This window comes from Mercenaria mercenaria, chromosome 7 (assembly GCF_021730395.1).
Source record: "Mercenaria mercenaria strain notata chromosome 7, MADL_Memer_1, whole genome shotgun sequence".
Lineage (NCBI taxonomy): Eukaryota > Metazoa > Mollusca > Bivalvia > Venerida > Veneridae > Mercenaria > Mercenaria mercenaria.
The window spans coordinates 14158471-14180187 of record NC_069367.1 but is presented as its reverse complement, the minus strand read 5'-3'; the positions used below and the strand labels follow the sequence as shown (position 1 = coordinate 14180187).

The following is a 21717-nucleotide window of genomic DNA, read 5'->3' as shown; positions in this document are numbered from 1 at the left end:
CAACGCTAACATTCCAGCGCAATTCATAATATAATCTTATTTACAAATGGAAAGGAAATATAATGTTTATATAAAAGAATTAATGAAACTTTTTTTCGATGTTCATGTGAAATGAACGACAGAATAGGATCGGCAAATTATACATGAATCGCTAGCGCGATTTCCTTAATATTTCCTTTCCACTTGTAAACAAGATTATATTATAAACTGCACACATTTTGTTGCATTTAATATTAAAATCAGCTTCCCGGCCATTCTGTTCACCAGACGGAACAACTACGTCGTCATCTAAGGAACGTTCTCCCTGACTATGCGCGGACGTATAAAAATCCAGCACCTTGACAGTTTCTCTTTGTTCCTGGTAGTATATTTCTCGATTCAAAACACGTTATTCTATCAAAAATTCATAACGTTACGCTGCACCTGATAAAACAAAACCGGAACTAAACATTTTTATTTGTCTTTGAAACGTCATGACGTCTTTTCTGTTTACAGACGTTGCTTTCCCGCGCTTTGTTGAAATACGCTGCTCTAAGAAATAGTCCTAAAAAGAAAACCGTTCGATTGGTTTTATTTTTATTATCATTTCTTGATATCGGTATGCAAGAAAAAGATTCTGTCACTGGTTATGGGTGCAGATGGGAATATCCGGCTCTCGGGTAACTGTTTAGGCGGTAACTCGGCTGGAGCCTCGTAACCGCCTAAACAGTTATCCTCAAGACCGGAAATTCACATCTGCACTTACAACCAGTGAAAGAATCTTATATTTTAGCTCCACTATTCGGATAATAGGGGGACTATTCTTCTCGCCCCGGTGTCGGCATCGGCGTAAGCTTTCTTGGTTAAAGTTTTTCGGCAACCTTTTTTTCTGTCATATCTTTGTTACTATTGCTATATCTGACTGCCCTCACATAAACATTGTCCAGCATACAAACAAAGTGTATGTATGTGCAGGGGATAGGTCCATTATACATAAGGTCAAGGTCACCAAGGTGTTATATTTAGAATATTTTTAAGGTTAAAGTTTTTCGGCAACCTTTGTTTTTCTGTCATATCTTTGTTACTATTGCTTACATCTTACTGTAACAAACACTGTCCAGTATACAAACAAAGTATGTGCAGGGGTTGGACCTTTATACCCAAGGTCAAGGTCACAAATGTGTTTTACTTTGGTTACTTTTAAGGATAAAGTTTTTCGGCAACTTTGTTTTTCTGTCATATCTTTATTACTGTTGCTTATATCTTACTGTAAATTCACATAAACATTGTCCAGTATACAAAGTATGTGCAGGGGCTGGACCACTTATACACAAGGTCAAAGTCATAAAGTTGTTATATTTGGAATTATTTTTATGTTATTTTTTTTTCGAAAGCTTCGTTTATTTATCTGTCATGTGTTCACGAATCGGATAGAAATAACGTTATGAATTTTTGATAGAATAACGTGTTTTGAATCGAGAAATATACTATAAGGAACGGAGAGAAACTATCAAGGTACCTGCTTTTTCGTATTTTACATAAACAATATATTATCAGTGCATGAACCACTAGTTGTCTTTAACAGTACGAGAGTCATCTGGCATGGGGGGTACCAGATGGATTTTGCCGGCATGGGTAAAATCACCGGAAACGCCAGTCCGGTGTGCAAGAAAGACATATCCTCGGTACTTTAAAAGATAATGACTTGAAATTAAAAACAATTCCTTATAATCACCATCTGCATGTGTGGTTGCAATCCCCATAACTCTAATTGTATTTTTTGACATAATTATGCCACTTTCATACTTGAAGTATTTTTTTGGAAATCTTCACTTCTATCATCATCATCTGCATGTGTGGTAACAATCCCTATAACCCTGATTTGTATTTTTGACCAAATTATGCCCCTCTCATATTTAATGCTTTTGACAAAATTCGTTTTCTGGACATAACATTGGTACTATATAAGATAATGGCTGAAAACTCAAAATATATCTTTACCATCATCATCTGCATGTGTGGTAACAATCCAAATAACTCTAATTGGTGTTTTTGACAGAATTATGCCCATTGGAGTATCTTCCTTTTAAAGTAGCTCTAGGTCTCTTATTGAGACATATGTTCATTTTAATGTCATATCGCCGAATAGTGGAGCGCGCTGTCTTACGGACAGCTCTAGTTTCTATTAAAATATGTCTTTTATAAAAAAAGAAACACAATTTATTGGCGTATGTCTGCAGGCCAGTAGTGCGTTAATGGTCGTCAATGTGAATTAAACGAACCATTGCGAGTAGTTAAACGTCCCACAAACTAATAACCGATTCAGAGTAAGCACCATTTTGTTTTATTAGTCATGATTCTGACATGTCTTTTACATAAAAATAGTACATGTTTGTTGCCGGTATGTGTATGACGCTAACGGTATGTGTATGACGCTAACGGTATATGCATGACGCTAAAAAGTACAAATGTCAACGTGACGTCAGTTACATGACGCTTTTTCATGAAAATAAAGGCATGTTCATATTAGAATATATGTTATCTTAAGTTGTCCAATAAAGTCTTTTTGTTCACATCAAGAACTTTTCACTAGTACTGAATATTACAATGATCGATAGAAGAATTAGGCGACTTGGGTTTGACGTCACAGTAGTAGCTGAGTCTCTCACCAATGGGCCCATTGGGGTTCTGAAATAAAAATGATATGTGCAGTTAGCCATACAGACGCTTTTTTTTTCTAACATGCGCCAACTAATCTAATATAGTGTTCAGCAATTGTGCAATAATTCTTATCACTTCTCATGGGATATCAATCTATGAACGTCAATGGTGACCTTGAACGTCGTGCGGCAATTTGACGTCATCATTTACTCTTGCTGGTCCGCACGTCAACAGGATATCTGCATCCAATATATATTTTGTGTGGAAAGAAAACAGCGTTTTTAGTTTCGTATTAAAATTTGAGTAACGATACAAAGGACGGTCGTTTCAACGAGATTGCACGCGCAATCTGACGTCATTTATTAAAACAAGAGGGTCATGATGACCCAGGATCGCTCACCTGAGTAATATGAGCTACATGTGTCAAATGTCAAACTGATGATAAAATATTAAGGAAGTCAATAGGTTACATTCATGGTCAATGAAATTCAGTTTTACGATTTGTGTGCAAAACTGTGTATGTCATCAAAATTTCATGGCTGTATCTTAAAAATCAAGAAAGTAGGTCAGTAGGTCAAGGTCACAGTCAAGTTACATCATATTACTTGGGGTCATCAGGTAATTATCATTAAACAGTCTTGGAAATAAGATCAGATGATTTTTAAGTATTTTTCCTATATAACGCACATAATAACTAAGTGACCCCAGGGCGGGGCCTCTTTTAACCCCAGGGGCATAATTTGAACAATTTTGGTAGAAGACTACTAGACAATGCATCATACCAAATATCAAAAGCCTAGGTCGTATGGTTGCAGAAAAGAAGATTTTTAAAGCTTTTTCCTATATAAGTCTATATAAAACTTGGGACCCCATGGGCAGGGCCTCTTTTCACCCGAGGGGTACAATTTGAACAATTTTGGTTGAGGACCATAACACAATGCTACAAATCAAATATCAAAGGTCTAAGTGTTGTGGTTTCAGACAAGAAGATTTTTAAACTTTTTTTTCCTATAAGTAAAACTTGGGACCCCCGGGGCGGGACCATATTTAACCCTAGGGGGATAATTTGAACAATCTTGGTAGAGGACCACTAGATGATGCTACATACCAAATATCAAAGCCCTAGGCCATGTGGTTTTGTACAAGAAGATTTTCAAAATTTTCCCTACATAAGTCTATATAATAATAATAATAATGATAATAATAACTTTATTTAAAGAAGGTAACACATAAAGATATATAAGAGTATTAGAACATATTAAACATCTTAATAAAACAGTTCAACACACAAAAATAGATAAAAACTGATTATATAATTATAATACAAGACAGAATTTGAACGATAAACATCTAAATACAACATTCACTCTTGACAAACACTCCATTTAAAGTGGAATGATGGACATTTTTCAAGTAAAAATCCAGCTGAAATTGATGTGTGTGTAAAAACTATGGAGGAAATTATAGCTTTTAACCCAATATACCAAACTTTTCCTGTTACCAGGATGAAATAATAACTTTCCAAATATGACTTTTCTTATTTTGATTGGGGCAGTCTTTTTAAGAAAAGTCGAACTGCACGCAGTAGTTGCTTCCCTTCAATTTCAGAAATCTCTACCTATAGCTAAGGGAGATCAATGCGTAGAAGATTGAAGAAAAGATAAATTATTTTTTTAGTCCAAATTTTTTTTTTAATTCTTTATTTCTAAAGCATCAGTTTCAAATACTTATGCGGCAGTATCGTTAATTTAACAAATTTAAATGCACAGCTCTATAAAACATTCACCAAAAAACACACTATGTGCAGTAAGATGCGCATAATGCCACTTTAATTAGAAAAAAAATATGTATACAATCATAAAAAAGTAAAATCACTCAGATATTCATTCAACCGTTAAAAGAAAATAAATAAATAGCAATTGCAGGAAAAAAAAGTTGTAGGTTATTCAGATCCTAATAAGTATTTTTTGTATTTGCTTTTGAAAGCAGTAAGTGAATCCACACAACGAATATTCTGTGGAATGATATTCCATACTTTAGCACTATTATAGCCAAATGATCTTTTCATATAATTTGTGCGACATTTAGGTATTAAAATATCATTATGTACAACTGATCTAAGGCCATAATTTTCATTGCTGGAAAATGTTAAAATATCAGATATGTAAGATGGTACAAGATTTTTTTGTAGTTTTATTTATCATTACTCCAGTATGGTATTTTCTTGCCTACCTAGCGGGGAAAGTATACATTTATCCGAGCACGCGCCGGGGATAGATATTCGTGTCTTTCCCTAGGGAAAAACCTTGTCTAAAATAGCGTGCACTAAGGTGACGTCACATAGTACTGGTACCATTGTGACGTCATAAACTTTATAAATAATGTCAGGAAATACCAAAACCTGTTTGTCTCCACGATCTATTTTGAACATGATGGGCAAGAAAAATGATCTAACATGTCTGCCTGTGTAAGACAGCTGTTTTCCCTACCCTCGGGACAGCATGGATAAAAAACCTCGCTAACGCTCGGTTTTCCATTCCACACTGTCCCTCGGGTCGGGAAAACCCCGTCTTACACAGGCAGGCATGTAAGATCATTATATTCTTGCCTACCTAACGGGGAAAGTATACATTTATCCGAGCACGCGCCGGGGAAAGATATTCCTGTCTTTCCCTAGGGAAAAACCTTGTCTAAAATAGCGTGCACTAAGCTGACGTCACATAGTACTGGTACCATTGTGACGTCATAAACTTTATAAATAATGTTAGGAAATACCCAAACCTATTTGTCTCCACGATCTATTTTGAACATGATAGGCAAGAAAAATGATCTAACATGTCTGCCTGTGTAAGACAGCTGTTTTCCCTACCCTCGGGACAGCATGGATAAAAAACCTCGCTAACGCTCGGTTTTCCATTCCACACTGTCCCTCGGGTAGGGAAAACCCCGTCTTACACAGGCAGGCATGTAAGATCCTTATATGCATGTATAAACCATGTGACCCCCGGGGCGGGGCCATATTTAACCCTAGGGGGATAATTTGAACAATTTAGTAGAGGACCACTAGATGATGCTACACACTAGATATCAAAGCCCTAGGCCCTGTGGTTTTGGACAAGAAGATTTTTAAAGTTTTTCCTTTCAGTTGCCATTGCAACCAGAGTTCTGCATGAAATTCAATTCTTTGAAAAATTTTGAAAGGGGGCCACCCAAGGATCATTCCTGTGAAGTTTGGTGTAATTCTGCTTAATGGTTTTCAAGAAGAAGATTTTTTTTTAGAAATTGTTGACGCAAGACGCACGACGGACGACGGACGACGCCAACGGACATCAAGCGGTCACAATAGCTCACCTTGTCACTTCGTGACAGGTGAGCTAAAAAGTATGAACAGAATGGCGTCGTTTGAAAATTCTTTCAAAACTGGACACCAGAATTTCAAAAATAACAGTAAATTAGGACTAAAACTAATTTTTCTAACGGTAGAAAGCAAATTTTTTAAACTGAATCGATGCGACTACGGTTTTTTATTGGATTCAACGATACTTTTAAAAAGTCAGGAATTGTATGTTCATCTGAAGCTGATTTGCAATTGGCTGTTATATTTGTAGATGTTGAAAAGATCGATATCCTGACAATTATTTCGACTCGTGGAAAGCAAATCACTTTATTCTGTATCAAGCTCACTAATATAAATGTAAATATAAGAATTGAATGATTTTTTGTGCGTTTGTATAGTTATTATTTACTAGGTATAAACCGACATTGAGGCTTCTTGCAAATAATTCATGGACTTGCAAAATGTCCTTATATAGTATATATCCATATAAACGCACAAAAAAAGTATTCAAGTCTTAGGTACATACAGCTTGACATTCTTCTTTCAAATTTTCAATCAGACTTTCAGACTTTCAAACTGGCAATCAGATCGAGCTATGTTAGAATTAACATTTTAACTCTTTAGATCTCTACAGAATCTATAGAGAAGGTATAAATATTTTGTAATTATCTGTACTAAATCTTTTTGCAATTTTACTTTTTATAAATAAAGACAAACTCTTTAAACTGAGTCTAAGTCCAAAATCTTCATAAAAAGTACAATTACCTGCTCATAGTGTTCAATTCATCTTGCGTATTTGCTTCTATCTCGGTTTCCTCTGGATACTCTTTACGAATTTGTAGAGCTCCTTTGCTGTCCTGCGGAACATTGTTCTCTTCTTTGTTCTTAGCATTATAATCAAACTGCTCTTGTACGTCAGCTGGTTTTGATGCCGCTGGTAGAGTCATTTCGGGTGGATCCGTTCTGTATGCTTGTTCCAATTTCGTTGGCTTTTGATTTATACGATTATGCTTTTTATTGATTAGTTCCTCTTGCTCAAGCTTTTCGCTAATAATCGGTTTTGATTTCCTTGGCTTTGTTTTTTCACTATAATGTTTTCTATGAATCGGCTTTGATTTCGTTGGCTCTGTTTCTTCACTTTTATATTTTCTATGAATCGGCTTCGATTTCGTTGGCTCTGGTTTTTCACTTTTATATTTTCTATGAATAGGCTTCGATTTCGTTGGCTCTGGTTTTTCACTTTTATATTTTCTATGAATAGTCTTTGATTTCGTTAGCTCTGGTTTTTCACTTTTATATTTTCTATGAATCGGCTTTGATTTCGTTGGTTTTGGTTTTTCACTTTTATATTTTCTACGGATAGGCTTTGATTTCGTTGGTTTTGGTTTTTCACTTTTATATTTTCTATGAATAGTCTTTGATTTCGTTAGCTCTGGTTTTTCACTTTTATATTTTCTATGAATAGTCTTTGATTTCGTTGGTTTTGGTTTTTCACTTTTATATTTTCTATGAATAGTCTTTGATTTCGTTAGCTCTGGTTTTTCACTTTTATATTTTCTATGAATCGGCTTCGATTTCGTTGGCTCTGGTTTTTCACTTTTATATTTTCTATGAATAGGCTTCGATTTCGTTGGCTCTGGTTTTTCACTTTTATATTTTCTATGAATAGTCTTTGATTTCGTTAGCTCTGGTTTTTCACTTTTATATTTTCTATGAATCGGCTTTGATTTCGTTGGTTTTGGTTTTTCACTTTTATATTTTCTATGGATAGGCTTTGATTTCGTTGGCTCTGTTTTTTTATAAATTGTTTTCATTTTCGTTGGCTTAGTTGGGAACGGTGGCATAGTCATGCGGTGGTTATGACTTCTGGATATTATACGAGTTGATTCGCAAAAAGCTGCTGTTGGTTGACAACTGTTTCCACATCTACTAACTCTTCCCCCGGAGGTAATATATAAGTTCGGTAGGATACCTTCCTTTAACTGCTTTAACCCAGACAAATGATATTTGTTGATGATGTATCTGGCGTTAGTCCCGGGACCTTTCCATTTGATGATATAACCATTTCCTTCAAGACGTCCCAGCCAGGCACTATAAAAAGGGGGAGGAAATTTCTTTTTGTTCGCTGAAATATACAATACAGATACAATGTACAGCATTTTTTTCTGGGTCGTGGCAACCATATCTCTAATTGTTCTGATGGTGAACCATGAAAACCAAAGAAACATTTTAGCCCAACCAATATTACCATTGTCCGTAACATGTGAAATAATGCCAAAATTCATGAAGTATAGGAAATAGTGCTATTTTAAAACTCAAGTAAAATATGAAACAGTGCCAAAATACTTCTGCTAACATATGAAATAATACCACAATTCAGTTTGACATATTCATAAATTTTCATTTAAGAACTAATTATGTATTTTTTTAAAACTGACAATATTTTATCACATAAAAGGGAGATGCCACTGCCACTGCCACTAACTCAGAGTTGGGTACAGATCACAGACCACAAATTCACTTTATAAATTCGACATACGCAAATGGGGTAAGATCACACTAAAAGTCATATATGCACCGCTGTTTGTCTTTCAGATGCCAATGGCTTAAAATAAATTCAGACTTTGACCTTCTGCCAATCCTATGATGTACTGACTAACAAATTTTGACAAAAGTTACTACACGCTTTGAAAAAAATAATGCTATTTTTCTTTTAGTTCTTTCACGTCACGTCCCTCGAGAATCGTGTTAAACACGTGATGTTTACAAGGATAATGTACTAAACATATTGATTCCTTTTTTTTTTTTACATGTTATTCATGTAGATAAATCTTTTTAGCCCAGTAACGTGACTTGATGTATTGATTTTTCTCATGATATTTCAGTGAACATGTAAGAATGAAAATAAGCCAGGCATTCTTGTAGTTTATCTTCTGATATACCTCAGTTCAGCGTTTCGATTAGTCCAAATAATAAGATGTTTTAGGGCAGCGTGATAATTTTTGTCTGTCGCTGTCCCCTCTCGGTTTCATTCCTGCGCATCTGAACTCTGAACCATGATAAATTGGACAACAAACCACTCGAAGGCCTTGATTATTTGTTAATTAAAGAACACTGTAAGTAGATCTAATACCGAAGGTACGCAAAGAATAGGAATTAGATCTAGTTGCATTAATCTCTAGAAATTCTATTAAGAGTAATTAAAAGGAAAAAAGTTAACTAACCTTGAACATATCTTTGTACAAGAGCATACTTTGCTGACTCGGAGATCCAGACCTGATTACCCCCGGTCTTGTAACATGTCTTGGCTGCATCAGCTAGCGACTCTCTTTTTTTACCGATATAAAAGCAGTGCTTCATAAATTCGTCATATCCTTTAGGACAGGTCACTGGAGGAAAAAATGTCGTTACCTTATATATTATAATTATCATATTATAGATAATACATAGTACAATTCATATCTATACAATATTGAAAGTTGAAAAATCGCAGCTATAGAATTAACTGTTCTCTTTCGATATATGTGATCATTTTATCTTTTTTTTTGTTCTGGCGTTGATACGTGTCCATGTGTGAATACGAAATAAGACTATGTTCTTGTTTATCTAAATGCCCTCACATCTCTTTCGTATCAACTCTCGATGTGTAACTCCTTCCTACAGCAACAAGTGAAGTAACTCTTGTAAAAGTCTAATATGGATCTAACAGTCGTATAGGGAAATTATACGGTTTTCGTGTGATGTTAAAAGCCAAAAGTTATAAAAAGGTAAGATAAAAATGTACAATTATGTCATCTTTACATGCACATACAACGCCCTCGTTGTTCAATTCCTACGCATCCGAACTCTGAACCGTGGTAAATCAGACGATAAACAACTCGAAGGCCTTGATTATTTGTTAAGTATACCCTTATGCAATATACGGTAAAAACTGAAAACCGGATCCTATCCGGACCAAGCCAAAAGTCCGTTTTTCAGACTCTCTTAGTTTTTTTTTTTCATTTTCAATCTATTCTTTGGTTGAGAAAGCAGATAAGATAAATAATAAATTAAAGATATTTTGAGTGAATGTTTACCCTACGAGTACATGTATTATTGAGTATCGACAGAATTTATATTACAAGACCAAGACCCGACTGACCACTCTCAAATCGATAGTGTGGAAGCTGTCAAATTTTTGCTTTACTAAATTTACAATTTTCTCCTTGCTTAACACTGATTAACACTGTTTAAGATCTTCACCCCGGTATTGAAGTACTTCCGGGTCGTTGTATTCCTAGGAAGTAGTTCTATGAAATTGTAAAGTCTCCAATTTGAAGTCCTCTCTTTTTTTGCTTGCATTTTAAATGTATTTATTGACATTGTGTAAATGTTGTGTCATTTCTGGTGCCTTAAACAGATGTGTTGTCTGTTTTAAGCAGGACGACATTTCTGTTAGAAAACTGCTCCGTACCAGATGGTCTTGTCAGATGTGTGTGAACATGTGGACAGTGATTGTAAACATTGAAGATTGCATAAACGTTTATTGTTTATAACAGTTTTTTCTTGTTTAACTTGAGAATAGGATCGTCAAATCCATGAATAGCGCTAGCATTTCATATTTAATTTGCTGATCCTATTCTGTCGTTCATTTTGCATGAACTCCGAAAAAGTCATTTCTTATCTTTATATCGTATTTCCTTTCCATTTGTAAGCATTTGTAATAAATTGCACATATTTTGTTGTGCATTAAACATTAAAAATAGCTCCTCGGCAATTCCGTCATCTAGACGGAACGTTCTCCCTGACTATACGCGGATGGCCTGTTATCACTAAGCAGCGTTGCCGTAACTTTGGCGGCTTTCCTTTTGCTAACGTCACAATTTTCAATTGAAAAGAAAAGCGCGACTGTAAACAAAATATCTTGGACAGTGTTAATTGTTAGATATACAGAGCTGTCATTGCTGTAATTTGTTGTCAAATTCACAGTTCATGTCAAAAAATGCTTGTTTTGCTATACAGCAAAGGAGAAATTACACCGGACCAACTCCGGCCGGAAGCGTTTCAGTAATACGTTTCAATCACTTTAATTCAGAGACCACCAATTCAAAAAAGTACAGGGAACTTAAAAAAAAACAAGAGGACCATGATGGCCCTATATCGCTCACCTGTGTTAAGTTGATTGCTTGACCAAATTTCTTTGCTAAAGCTTCAAAAACAAGAAAGTAGGTCAGTAGGTCATATTTATGCTCACTGAAAGTCAGTTTTAAGATTAGTGTGCAAAACAATACATGTCATCCAAATTTCAAGGTTGTATCTTAAAACAAGAGGACCATGATGGTCCTGAATCGCTCACCTGTCCCCATGTGACCCAGTTTTGAACTGAGTATGACGTCGTTTTTCTTCTATTATTTGACATAGTGACCTAGTTTTTGAGCTCATGTGACCCAGTTTTGAACTTGACCTAGATATCATCAAGATAAAAATTCTGACCATTTTTCATGAAGATCCAGTGTAAAATATGGCCTCTAGAGAGGTCATAACGTTTTTCTGTTATTTGACCTAATGACCTAGTTTTTAAAAGCACGTAACTCAGATTTGAACTTGACCTAGATATCATCAAGGTGAACATTCTCACCAATTTTCATGAAGATCTCATGAAAAATATGGCCTCTAGAGAGGTCACAAGGTTTTTCTATTATTTGACCTAATGACCTAGTTTTTGACCGCACGTGATCCAGTTTCGAACTTTATCTAGATATCATTAAGGTGAACATTCAGACTAATTTTTCATGAAAATCCATTGAAAAATATGGCCTCTAGAGAGGTCAAAAGGTTTTTCTATTGTTAGACCTACTGACCTAGTTTTTGACCGCAGTTGACCCAGTTTCAAATTTGATCTAGATATCATCAAGATAAACATTCAGACCAATTTTCATGAAGATCCCTTAAAAAATATGACCTCTAGAGAGGTCACAAGGTTTTTTTTATTATTTGACCTACTGACCTAGTTTTTAATGGCTCATAACCCAGTTTCCAATTTGATCTAGATATCATCAAGTTGAACATTCTGACCAATTTTCATGAAGAACCATTGAAAAGTATGGCCTTTAGAGAGGTCACAAGGTTTTTCTATTTTAAAATCTACTGACCTAGTTTTTGATCGCAGTTGACCCAGTTTCAAACTTAACCTAGATAATATCAAGGTAAACATTCTGACCAACTTTCATACATATCACATGAAAAATATGGCCTCTAAAGAGGTCACAAGGTTTTTTTAATTATTTGACCTACTGACCTAGTTTTTGACCGCACGTGACCCGGTTTCAAACTTGACCTAGATAATATCAAGGTAAACATTCTGACTAACTTTCATGAAGATCCATTGAAAAGTATTGCCTTTAGAGAGGTCACAAGGTTTTCTATTTTTAGACCTACTGACATAGTTTTGGACCGCACGCCTAACCCAGTTTCGAACTTGACCTAGATATTATCAAGATGAACATTCAGACCAACTTTCATAAAGATCCCATGAAAAATGTGACCTCTACAGTGGTCACAAGCAAAAGTTTACGCACGACAAAAGCTCACCTTGTCACTTTGTGACATGTGAGCTAAAAAAACAAGAAAGTTGGTCAGTAGGTCAAGGCCGGGTGACCTTTATCACTTGTGTTCATCGGGTAAATATAATTCAACAGGCTAGGAAATATGATCTGATAAGTTTTGAAGTATTTTTTCCTTTATAACTCATATATCAAGTCACCCCTGGGGCTTGGCCTCTTTTCACCCCAGGGGCATAATTTGAATAATCTTGTTAGACATCAACTAGGTAATGATACATACAAAATATCAAAGGCAAAGGTCTTGAACTTTCAGACAAGAAGATTTTTAAAGTTTTTTCCTGTGAAAGTCTATGTAAAACTTTGGACCCCCAGGGCAGGACCTCTATCACCCCAGGGGCATAATTTGAACAAGTTTGGTAGTAAACCACTAGACAATGCCACATATCAAATATCAAAAGCATAGGCCTTGCAGTTTAGGGCAAGAAGAATTTTAAAGTGTTTTTTTTCTATATATCTCCATGCAAAACTAGGGAACCCCGTGGCAGGGCCTCTTTTCTTGCAAACCAGACGGGGATTTCCGGTATTTTTATCGGTGCTGGAAAAATCCATCTTACACCCCGGGGTGTAAGATGACTCTCGTGCTTTAAATGACGTATTACGAACTATATATATTTAGAAGATTTATGTAGTTATTTATATTTTATTTCGAAAAACGGAATAAAAATCCAATACCTTGACAGTTCCTCTTTGTTCCTGATAGTATATTTCTCGATTCAAAACACGTTATTTTATCAAAAATTCATAACGTTACGCTGCAACTGATAAAACAAAACCGGAACTAAACATTGTTATTTGTCTTTGAAACGTCATGACGTCTTTCCTGTTTACGGACGTTGGTTTCCCGCGCTTTGTTTAAATACGCTGCTATAAGAAATAGTTCTAAAAAGAAAGACGTTCGACTGACTTAATTTTTATTATTATATCTTGATATCGGTATACAAGAAAAAGATTATGTCACTGGTTATAGGTGCAGATGGGAATTTTCGGCTCTCGGGTAACTGTTTAGGCGGTAACTCGGTAGGAACCTCGTTACCGCCTAAACAGTTACCCTCGAGGCCGGAAATTCCCATCTGCACCTACAACTAGTGAAAGAATCTTATATTCACCCCAGGGGAATAGTTTGAACAATCTTGGTAGAGGCCAACTAGATGATGCTACATACTAAATATCAAAGCCTTATGGTTTTGGACAAGAAGATTTTCAAAGTTTTCCCTATGTAAGTCTATGTAAACTATGTGACCATATTTGACCCTAGGGGGATAATTTGAACACTCTTCGTAGAGGCCCACTAGATGATGCTACATACCAAATATCAAAGCACTAGGCCCTGTGGTTTTGAAAGTTTTAAAGTTTTTCCTTTCGGTTGCCATGGCAACCAGAATTCTGTACAGAATTCAGTTCTTTGAACACATTTTAAAGAAGACCATCCAAGGATCATCCCTGGGAAGTTTCATCAAAATTGGCTTGGTGGTTTAGGAGGAGATGTTGTTTAAAGGACGGACGCCGGACGCTGAGCAATCACAATAGCTCACTCTGAGCCTTTGGGTCAGTTGAGCTGAAAATACTGGGAATGAGGTAAGTGTATACCTGAGAATAAAGTAACGTCTGTGCGTTCTGATTGGTCAGTCATGTAAACAAACCCAAGAAGTGATTTTTTGACTGCATTTACAGTATCTTATAATACATTTTGAAGAAAAAAAATCTACATTTTATGTGTATTGAAAAAAAGTTCTATCAAACGAATTTCTCCCGCCATGCCAACGATGTAAACAGGGGGCCTTCTCATTCACACGAAAATTACTTAAATAAAGTATCACTATCCATATGTTTTTCGTCCGATAATTACTAAGATAGTCCTTGAAAAAAATGTTTCGATTTATGGAAGGCCGTATAAGCCATAATGCTATAATGTAAGTTTATTGGGAAACAGTTGGTAGTCACTAACCTGTAGGTGGGTGAGTGTGGACGGAAGTTTTATTTTAATCCCTTTGGATGGGGGCCAATGGGCGGGAGTTATAATGTTACAGTTATACTTACGTTTCAATCCCTTTGGATGGGGGCGTGTGGGCGGAAGTGTTACAGACGGAGTAGTCCAGTCATCTACAGAGAAACAAAATAAGAAAATATTTTCACACATTTCAAGGTGCATGCTTTTTCAAGTTAATACATTTACTTTACTGACCATTTAGATTTCTACGTTAGCATAATCATACATTTACACTAATTAATATCCTGTTATGAGGCAAAAGGAAACTAAGATCACTGTGTGAAACAACTGAATGAAATATTGCCAGGTAATATAAAGTTACCTAATGTAATGTGACTTAAATATCTTAGCTGCAGTTGATAACTCATTAGGAAGAGCACAGATCTGCGGACTTCGGGGTCGTGAGTTCGATCGTGGGGAAGTTGGCAGTTAATTGCGGAGATATGTTTGTACTGGAACAGAATCCAGGAACACTAGTTAGGTTAACTGTCCGTCGTTACATAACTGAAAAACTGTTGAAAAATGGCGTTAAACCCAAAACAAACAAACAAACATACATACATACATACATACATACATACAATGTTGTACAATACACACACTGCGTTTGAATTAAGGTATTAGGCCCCTAATAGTAATGTTTAAAAAATGGCATTTGCTTGATATATTCTTACAGTTGACCATGCTTTACATTGTGTTGCAAATTTTTAAAAACTTTTACCGTGCCGTTTTTTAAAATTTTGTGTAATTTATGGTATTTCCTCAAGCTCAAGTGGCGACAAATTTCAAAGTGATGACCTTTATCTAAAATATTTACAGAGAATTCATTATACCATTGTTTTTTGTGAAAGAAACATCAAACTATTGGTAAACAATTATAAAACTTAAGATAAAACCGTCAATATCATTTTTTCTAGGGTGCCTCAAGTAAACGGGTTTAATGCGACAGAATTCTAACTCCAACATTGAAAAATTAAGGTCGAATGCTGTGGGTCTGTTCTGAATTTTGCTCACTTCATTCAAAAATAACCTTGGGGCAGAATTAAAACCTACCTACATTTCTTTCACAATGTGTAATCTAAAGATTGAAGGCAAAATAAAGAACTTTTACCATATGTAACTCAGTATTTTTAAAGATGTCTAACTCAAACCCTTCTGTTTCAGAGGTAAATTCACTTTGAACAGCAAGAAATCATTTATCAAATGATTTTTCCCCACTTTTATACAATAAATCAATAACAAGTCTTGAAAGAAGTGAAAACTTACTAGAAAAAAAAAGAAAAGAAGGGGAAAAAAATTTGGTCCCAGTGGGGTTTGAACCTACGCCCCCCTGAAAATTGCAGTCAAAGTAGGTTTATGGTAGGAATTGAATACTCTTCAAAAAGAAGGTACTCTATTATGGGCCTAATACCTTAAAATTTGATAATTTTATAATAATTTTGAATTGGTGGGAAGAAATGAGAAAAATGTAAGAAATCATCATATTAAAGAAGAATACACCAACCAAATTCCTAATTGGGTCCATGTTACACATGAGCTTAAAATAACTTATTGATTGAACAGGGAAAGATCAATGCTGACCTTTGACCTTAAAGTGTGACCTTGACCTTTGAGCCAGGCCTCTGAGGTATTGCACATGACAAGTCGTCTCATTAAAGAGAACATTTGTGCTGAGTTTATTAAAATTCCCTTTAAATTAATGATAACAAAGTAATGGACTGGACAGGGGAAAAGCCCTACTGACATTTGACCTCCAAGTGCTACCTTGACTTTGGAGTTAATGACCTTTGTTTGTGCATGACAAATTCTCATATTATGGGAAACATCTGTGCTATAAATATTAAAATCTCTTGATGATTGGCAGGGTCAAAGACTGGACAGGGGAAAAACATTCTGAATTTGAGCTCCAAAACTGACCTTCATCTTGGAGTTAAGAATCTGAGTTTTATGCATTACACATTGTCATATTATGTGAAACATTTGTGTTAGATAATATTAAAATCCCTTGATGACTGACAGAGTTAGGGACCGCACAGGAAGATACCCTATTGAACTCCGTCCTCCTCAGTGACCTTGAACTCTGAGCTAGAAATATGGGTATTGTCAAAGATATGTTTTCTCATTACATTTATGCCAAGAGTAATATTATAATCCCTAAATGGATGACAGAGTTATGGCCCTGACAGAAAAAAACACTGTTGACCATTGACCGCCAAGCGTGAACGTGACCTTTGAGATAGAGGTCTTTGTTTTGTGGATGTCACGTCGTCTGCTTCTGTGGAACATTTATGCCAAGTAATATTTTCATCCCTTAATGGATCGCAGAGTTCTGGATCGGAAACGAAAACAGACCCTGTTCATGTCGTGTAAACCTTTGACCGCCAAGTGTGCAGGGGGTCTGAAAGTGTGCATGACACATCGTTTTATTTTTGGAAATATATTGCCAAGTGATTTTGAAATCACTTTATGGATTGTCGAGTTACAACCTTGACAGGAATAAAGACCTTTTGACCTCCAAGTGTGACCTTGACCGTTTAGATAGGGGTCCGGGTTTTGCACATTACACGTTGTCTCATTATGGGGAACGTTTGTGCAGGGAATAACAGCGTTATGGATCGGACACAAAAGGACGACCGGACGGACGGACAGAAGGAAAAGCTCAATCCTATGTATTCCCGGGCCGAAACTTGTGGACATAATTTAATACGGTCAGTGTGTTTAAGAAGTAATATGGTCTTTTAACATATTCTTTTCTACTGAATTTAAACTAGTTTTATTTTCATCAAATTCAGTGATATGACGTCTTGTGTCGCCAAAGAATAATGATCTCGGACGCTTGGTCCTGAATTCTACCTGCGCCTACGTCATCGGGATACGTTTGACGTGTATCCTCGCAGATTGTCGGATGTTTCTCGGAACAACTCGCATAACGCCATGATGACTTTCGGTGACTAAATACCACGCACTGATGCCCATGCTTCTTAACTGATTCTTTGGTCGAGTCGTCAGTCACTGCTCTTTGGGTAGATTTCCAACGCCCGTTGTTTATATCAGAGACCCAGACCTCACCAGTTGGCCAACCGTTTTTGAAGGTATTTTTATGCCTTGTTCCTTTCTTTCCACTCGCATACAACTGAATGTTATCTGAGAAAAAACATCAAGAAATCAGAAGTTTCATTAAAGCTGTCAAGAGAGCTTAAAGTGATGGAAGATAATGTACATATAAGAAAGAGAAGATACTGCTGATATTTTTTCTCTAAATGAATACTCTTATGGAATGACTTGCCGGTCAAAACTCAAACTGATTGCCTAAAATTTATCAATTAGGAAAAAGGGAGGTAATCTATAACTGCTTAGAAGTAAGAGTTATCGTGATCTGCACCGACTCTTACTAAACTATCAATATACATGTAATTATGTAGAAACATAATAGATTTATTAATAGCATCTTTGGCTATAATTTAAGACTTTTCCTCTATACAAAATACATTAGGGACAGGCGGTAAGGACACTAGAGTTTTTTTATCATAGGAAAGGTTTGATAGGTCACAAGGCCGAACTATTCTTTGTAATTAAAAAACCTTTACCTTTGATAAAAATAGAAAGTTTTCTTGCTTTTCCTGGGGTAGTTACTGCAGTTTGTCTAGCACGAAAACCTCTGCATTGGTCACTGGCTCGTTTTGCGTTAAAGTCGTAGTTAAGGAACCACCAACAGTAACCCAAATTATCTCCATTTATTTGTATTTTGCTTTTTTTGAAATATCCATCACAACTTGCTGAAATGTAAATGTCAAAAACTCAGTTTAAGGTATCCGGTGAATAAAAAAAGCTAGTTCAGTATAGACTAGACTAATAATAAAGAATTTGTCATAAAATTAAAAGAAATACGACTTTTTATCAATGTTATAATGACAAATTCCAGTCTGATTTACAGATTTTCATAGAGAACTGATTTAATATTATCATACTGGACCTAGGATATTGACTCGCTGTGTTTACAATTCTAAAAATAAAAATTCGAAAATATATATTATAGTCTAGTAGCTAGTCAAAATACAACAGTGCTATCAAAATATATCAAATATTGATGCCTGATAAGCTCATATGATTTTGGTATCATTTGAAAATGTATTTATTGTCTACTAAAACAGAAAATCTTAATTACACGACTAAAATTTCTTACAGATGCTTCGTCTTTTAACTTAATAATTTTGTACAGAAATCCAGATAATATTACATTGTAAGATTTATGATTTCGCAATCAAAAAAAAAAAACGACTGTAGTGATTCGTGTATACTATTTTGGACATCTTATCTAATAATTCTTGTTCAGCATACATCTCTTTAAAGTGGAATGATGGACATTTTTCAAGTAAAAATCCAGCTGAAATTGATGTGTGTGTAAAAACTATGGAGGAAATTATAGCTTTTAACCCAATATACCAAACTTTTCCTGTTACCAGGATGAAATAATAACTTTCCAAATATGACTTTTCTTATTTTGATTGGGGCAGTCTTTTTAAGAAAAGTCGAACTGCACGCAGTAGTTGCTTCCCTTCAATTTCAGAAATCTCTACCTATAGCTAAGGGAGATCAATGCGTAGAAGATTGAAGAAAAGATAAATTATTTTTTTAGTCCAAATTTTTTTTTTAATTCTTTATTTCTAAAGCATCAGTTTCAAATACTTATGCGGCAGTATCGTTAATTTAACAAATTTAAATGCACAGCTCTATAAAACATTCACCAAAAAACACACTATGTGCAGTAAGATGCGCATAATGCCACTTTAAATACAAAGGAAAAAAAAATGTTATCTATCTATCTAACAGATTAGTCAACCAGCAAATCGATTTCATTTGGTTTTGTGCCAAGAAAATTTTTGCCGCTTTACTTCTTAAGAACGAAGGAATGCGCCGTACTACTTCAGTTGGGTGGTAATAATACATTCTTTTGTATTATATTCTCCATTTTAAACTAAAATTGAGACGTTTGCCTTAATGAGTTTATGGATCTCAGTTGGCGTAAAAGCAACAACATTTCTTTTAAAGGATGAAAATGTCTTACCTGAAATTTCCGTAAGCGAAATTTTTATTCACAGTCCTAAAATGTGTTACCTGTTTCGAAATTTTTATGGGCGAAATTTTATTCACAGTCTTACATTTTTCCTCTTTTTTTGAAATTCATTTTGTAATATGTCTCATTAAATTTTATTAGACTCTACACGTATTTCAGGAATATAATAGCCTATGCAGATCTACCTGTGATGGTTAATTTCCCTATTTAATGTTCAGCTAATATAATAGTCATCTATAGTATAATTATGCTTATTGTTTTTGAACGCTTCATACAGATCTAAAACAAATACTGAAATAGGAGTAAGTTTTTTTTTTCGAAAATGTCTATAATAATAAATAATAATAATAATAACTTTATTTTAAGAAGGTGACATATTAAGAGTACATAGTATACATACAACTTATTTCCAATATGGCCTTCTACATAAATGTTAAAACACAGTATCTACAACAATAAGAGTATCAGTAGCAAAATTTTAACGACAAACACACTTTAAAAACAAACTCGGTTTGAAGTGATTTTACCAGGATAATAAATCAGTGTAATTCATTTTGCATACACGTACATTCATTCATCAATATCATAAAGTTTAAAAGCTACCCTATACGACATAAAATGCATGATAATTGATGAAGATTTGAGAAAAAAAATGAATAAATAAAAAAAAAATCTCAGTATTAGTAACGTTGTTCTTGTAAAAAATAATCCTTAATTTTTCGTTTAAACGTTAACAGATTATCTTGAAGTTTGATGTTTGATGGAATGCAATTCCATAAATGTGTGGCTTTGTATGAGAATGTTTGTTTCAAGTAGTTTGTTCGGGGCTTTAACAAAGAAAGATCTTTACGAGTCGAGGAACGAAGATTATATCTATCGTTATGAGCAAAAGATAATAATTCAGACATATATTTTGGTACAAGGTTATGGTCACATTTAAAAACCTGTGGTAATTGCATCTGTTTTCAAAAGTGAGCAGATTCAGATTTTTAAACACGCTACCTGCGATACGATTTTTTGTTATTACACGAATTGCCCTCTTTTGTATATTATATATTTTATCAGTATCTGATTTACGGGCAAGCCCCCAAAACAGCCAAATCGTGAGTATACTCTTCAAGAGTGAGGCGGATTACTGAAGATGATGATGAATCAACGAATAGAAATGGCTATAAATGTTTTCTGTCTATCAGAAAAGCACACGGCAAGAATATGATTATCATTGATATTTGGAGTAACTCTCTGGTTTATCTTCTCGTATGGCGGATTTATTTTTTTCTTGGCTTTTGTCCCCACATTCAACACCTAGTAACCTAAATACAAGCTTATAAAATATTTAACACCAAATTTAATTAATTCAAATAGCCTAACACAAGGATTAAACTTACGCTAGAAAACGGTAGAAAATCAACTTACTGCCATGGGTTGTTCCTCCGCTTGAATCAAAACAACAAATTAAGGACAACAAAATAACTTGAAAGGTCAAAACTGGTTTCATGTTTTTAACTTAATACATATTTCATTTTCTTTCTTTCGTGGCATTTTTTTCGTCGCATAATTTTACACTTCCGGTGATGTGTATAGCGTTAACGTGACGTCATGATGTTAGTATGTGAAATTGCGCCAAATAGCGTTCCTGTCTACACACGGTGCTGGGCCTGTATTCATCGTTGGAATATTATCTTTTATGGATATTATTTCTAAGGCGCACATTGAATAGATTTTATGGTTTATACATGCATGAACACCAGAAAAAAAACATATTTCATTTGAATATGTTTCCGCACGGATCTTCAGTTTTAATGATTTAGCTCTCTGCATCAAAAATTTCGAAAACAAAATTTGATCAAATTCTATTGGAAACCACGATCATTGGTGATGAAATGATGTAACTAAGCAAATGAGTACTCACCTTTAAAATTATGTTTCCATCAAAATAAGACAGTTAGATCTAGATCTACCGCCGTTTTTCGAATAGTTTTTGTTATCTGTTTGGCCGCTAACGCAACGCTGAAATACACACATGAATACAAAATAATAAACAAGAGGTTTACTGATGTGTGAACGTGTCGGAATA

General features: G+C 34.9%; 1 protein-coding gene across 1 annotated transcript; it reads right to left on the bottom strand.

Moving 5' to 3' along the window:
• Positions 1 to 2307: 2307 nt before the first annotated feature.
• LOC128558441 (uncharacterized) lies at positions 2308 to 21224 on the bottom strand. Its single transcript, XM_053547612.1, has 7 exons — positions 21057 to 21224; positions 18154 to 18342; positions 17420 to 17710; positions 14617 to 14679; positions 9202 to 9366; positions 6743 to 8102; positions 2308 to 2667 (listed from the first exon to the last, which is right to left on the bottom strand). The coding sequence occupies exons 1-7, from the start codon at positions 21136 to 21138 to the stop codon at positions 2550 to 2552; spliced, it is 2268 nt and encodes a 755-aa protein (XP_053403587.1). The 5' UTR covers positions 21139 to 21224; the 3' UTR covers positions 2308 to 2549.
• Positions 21225 to 21717: the final 493 nt, after the last annotated feature.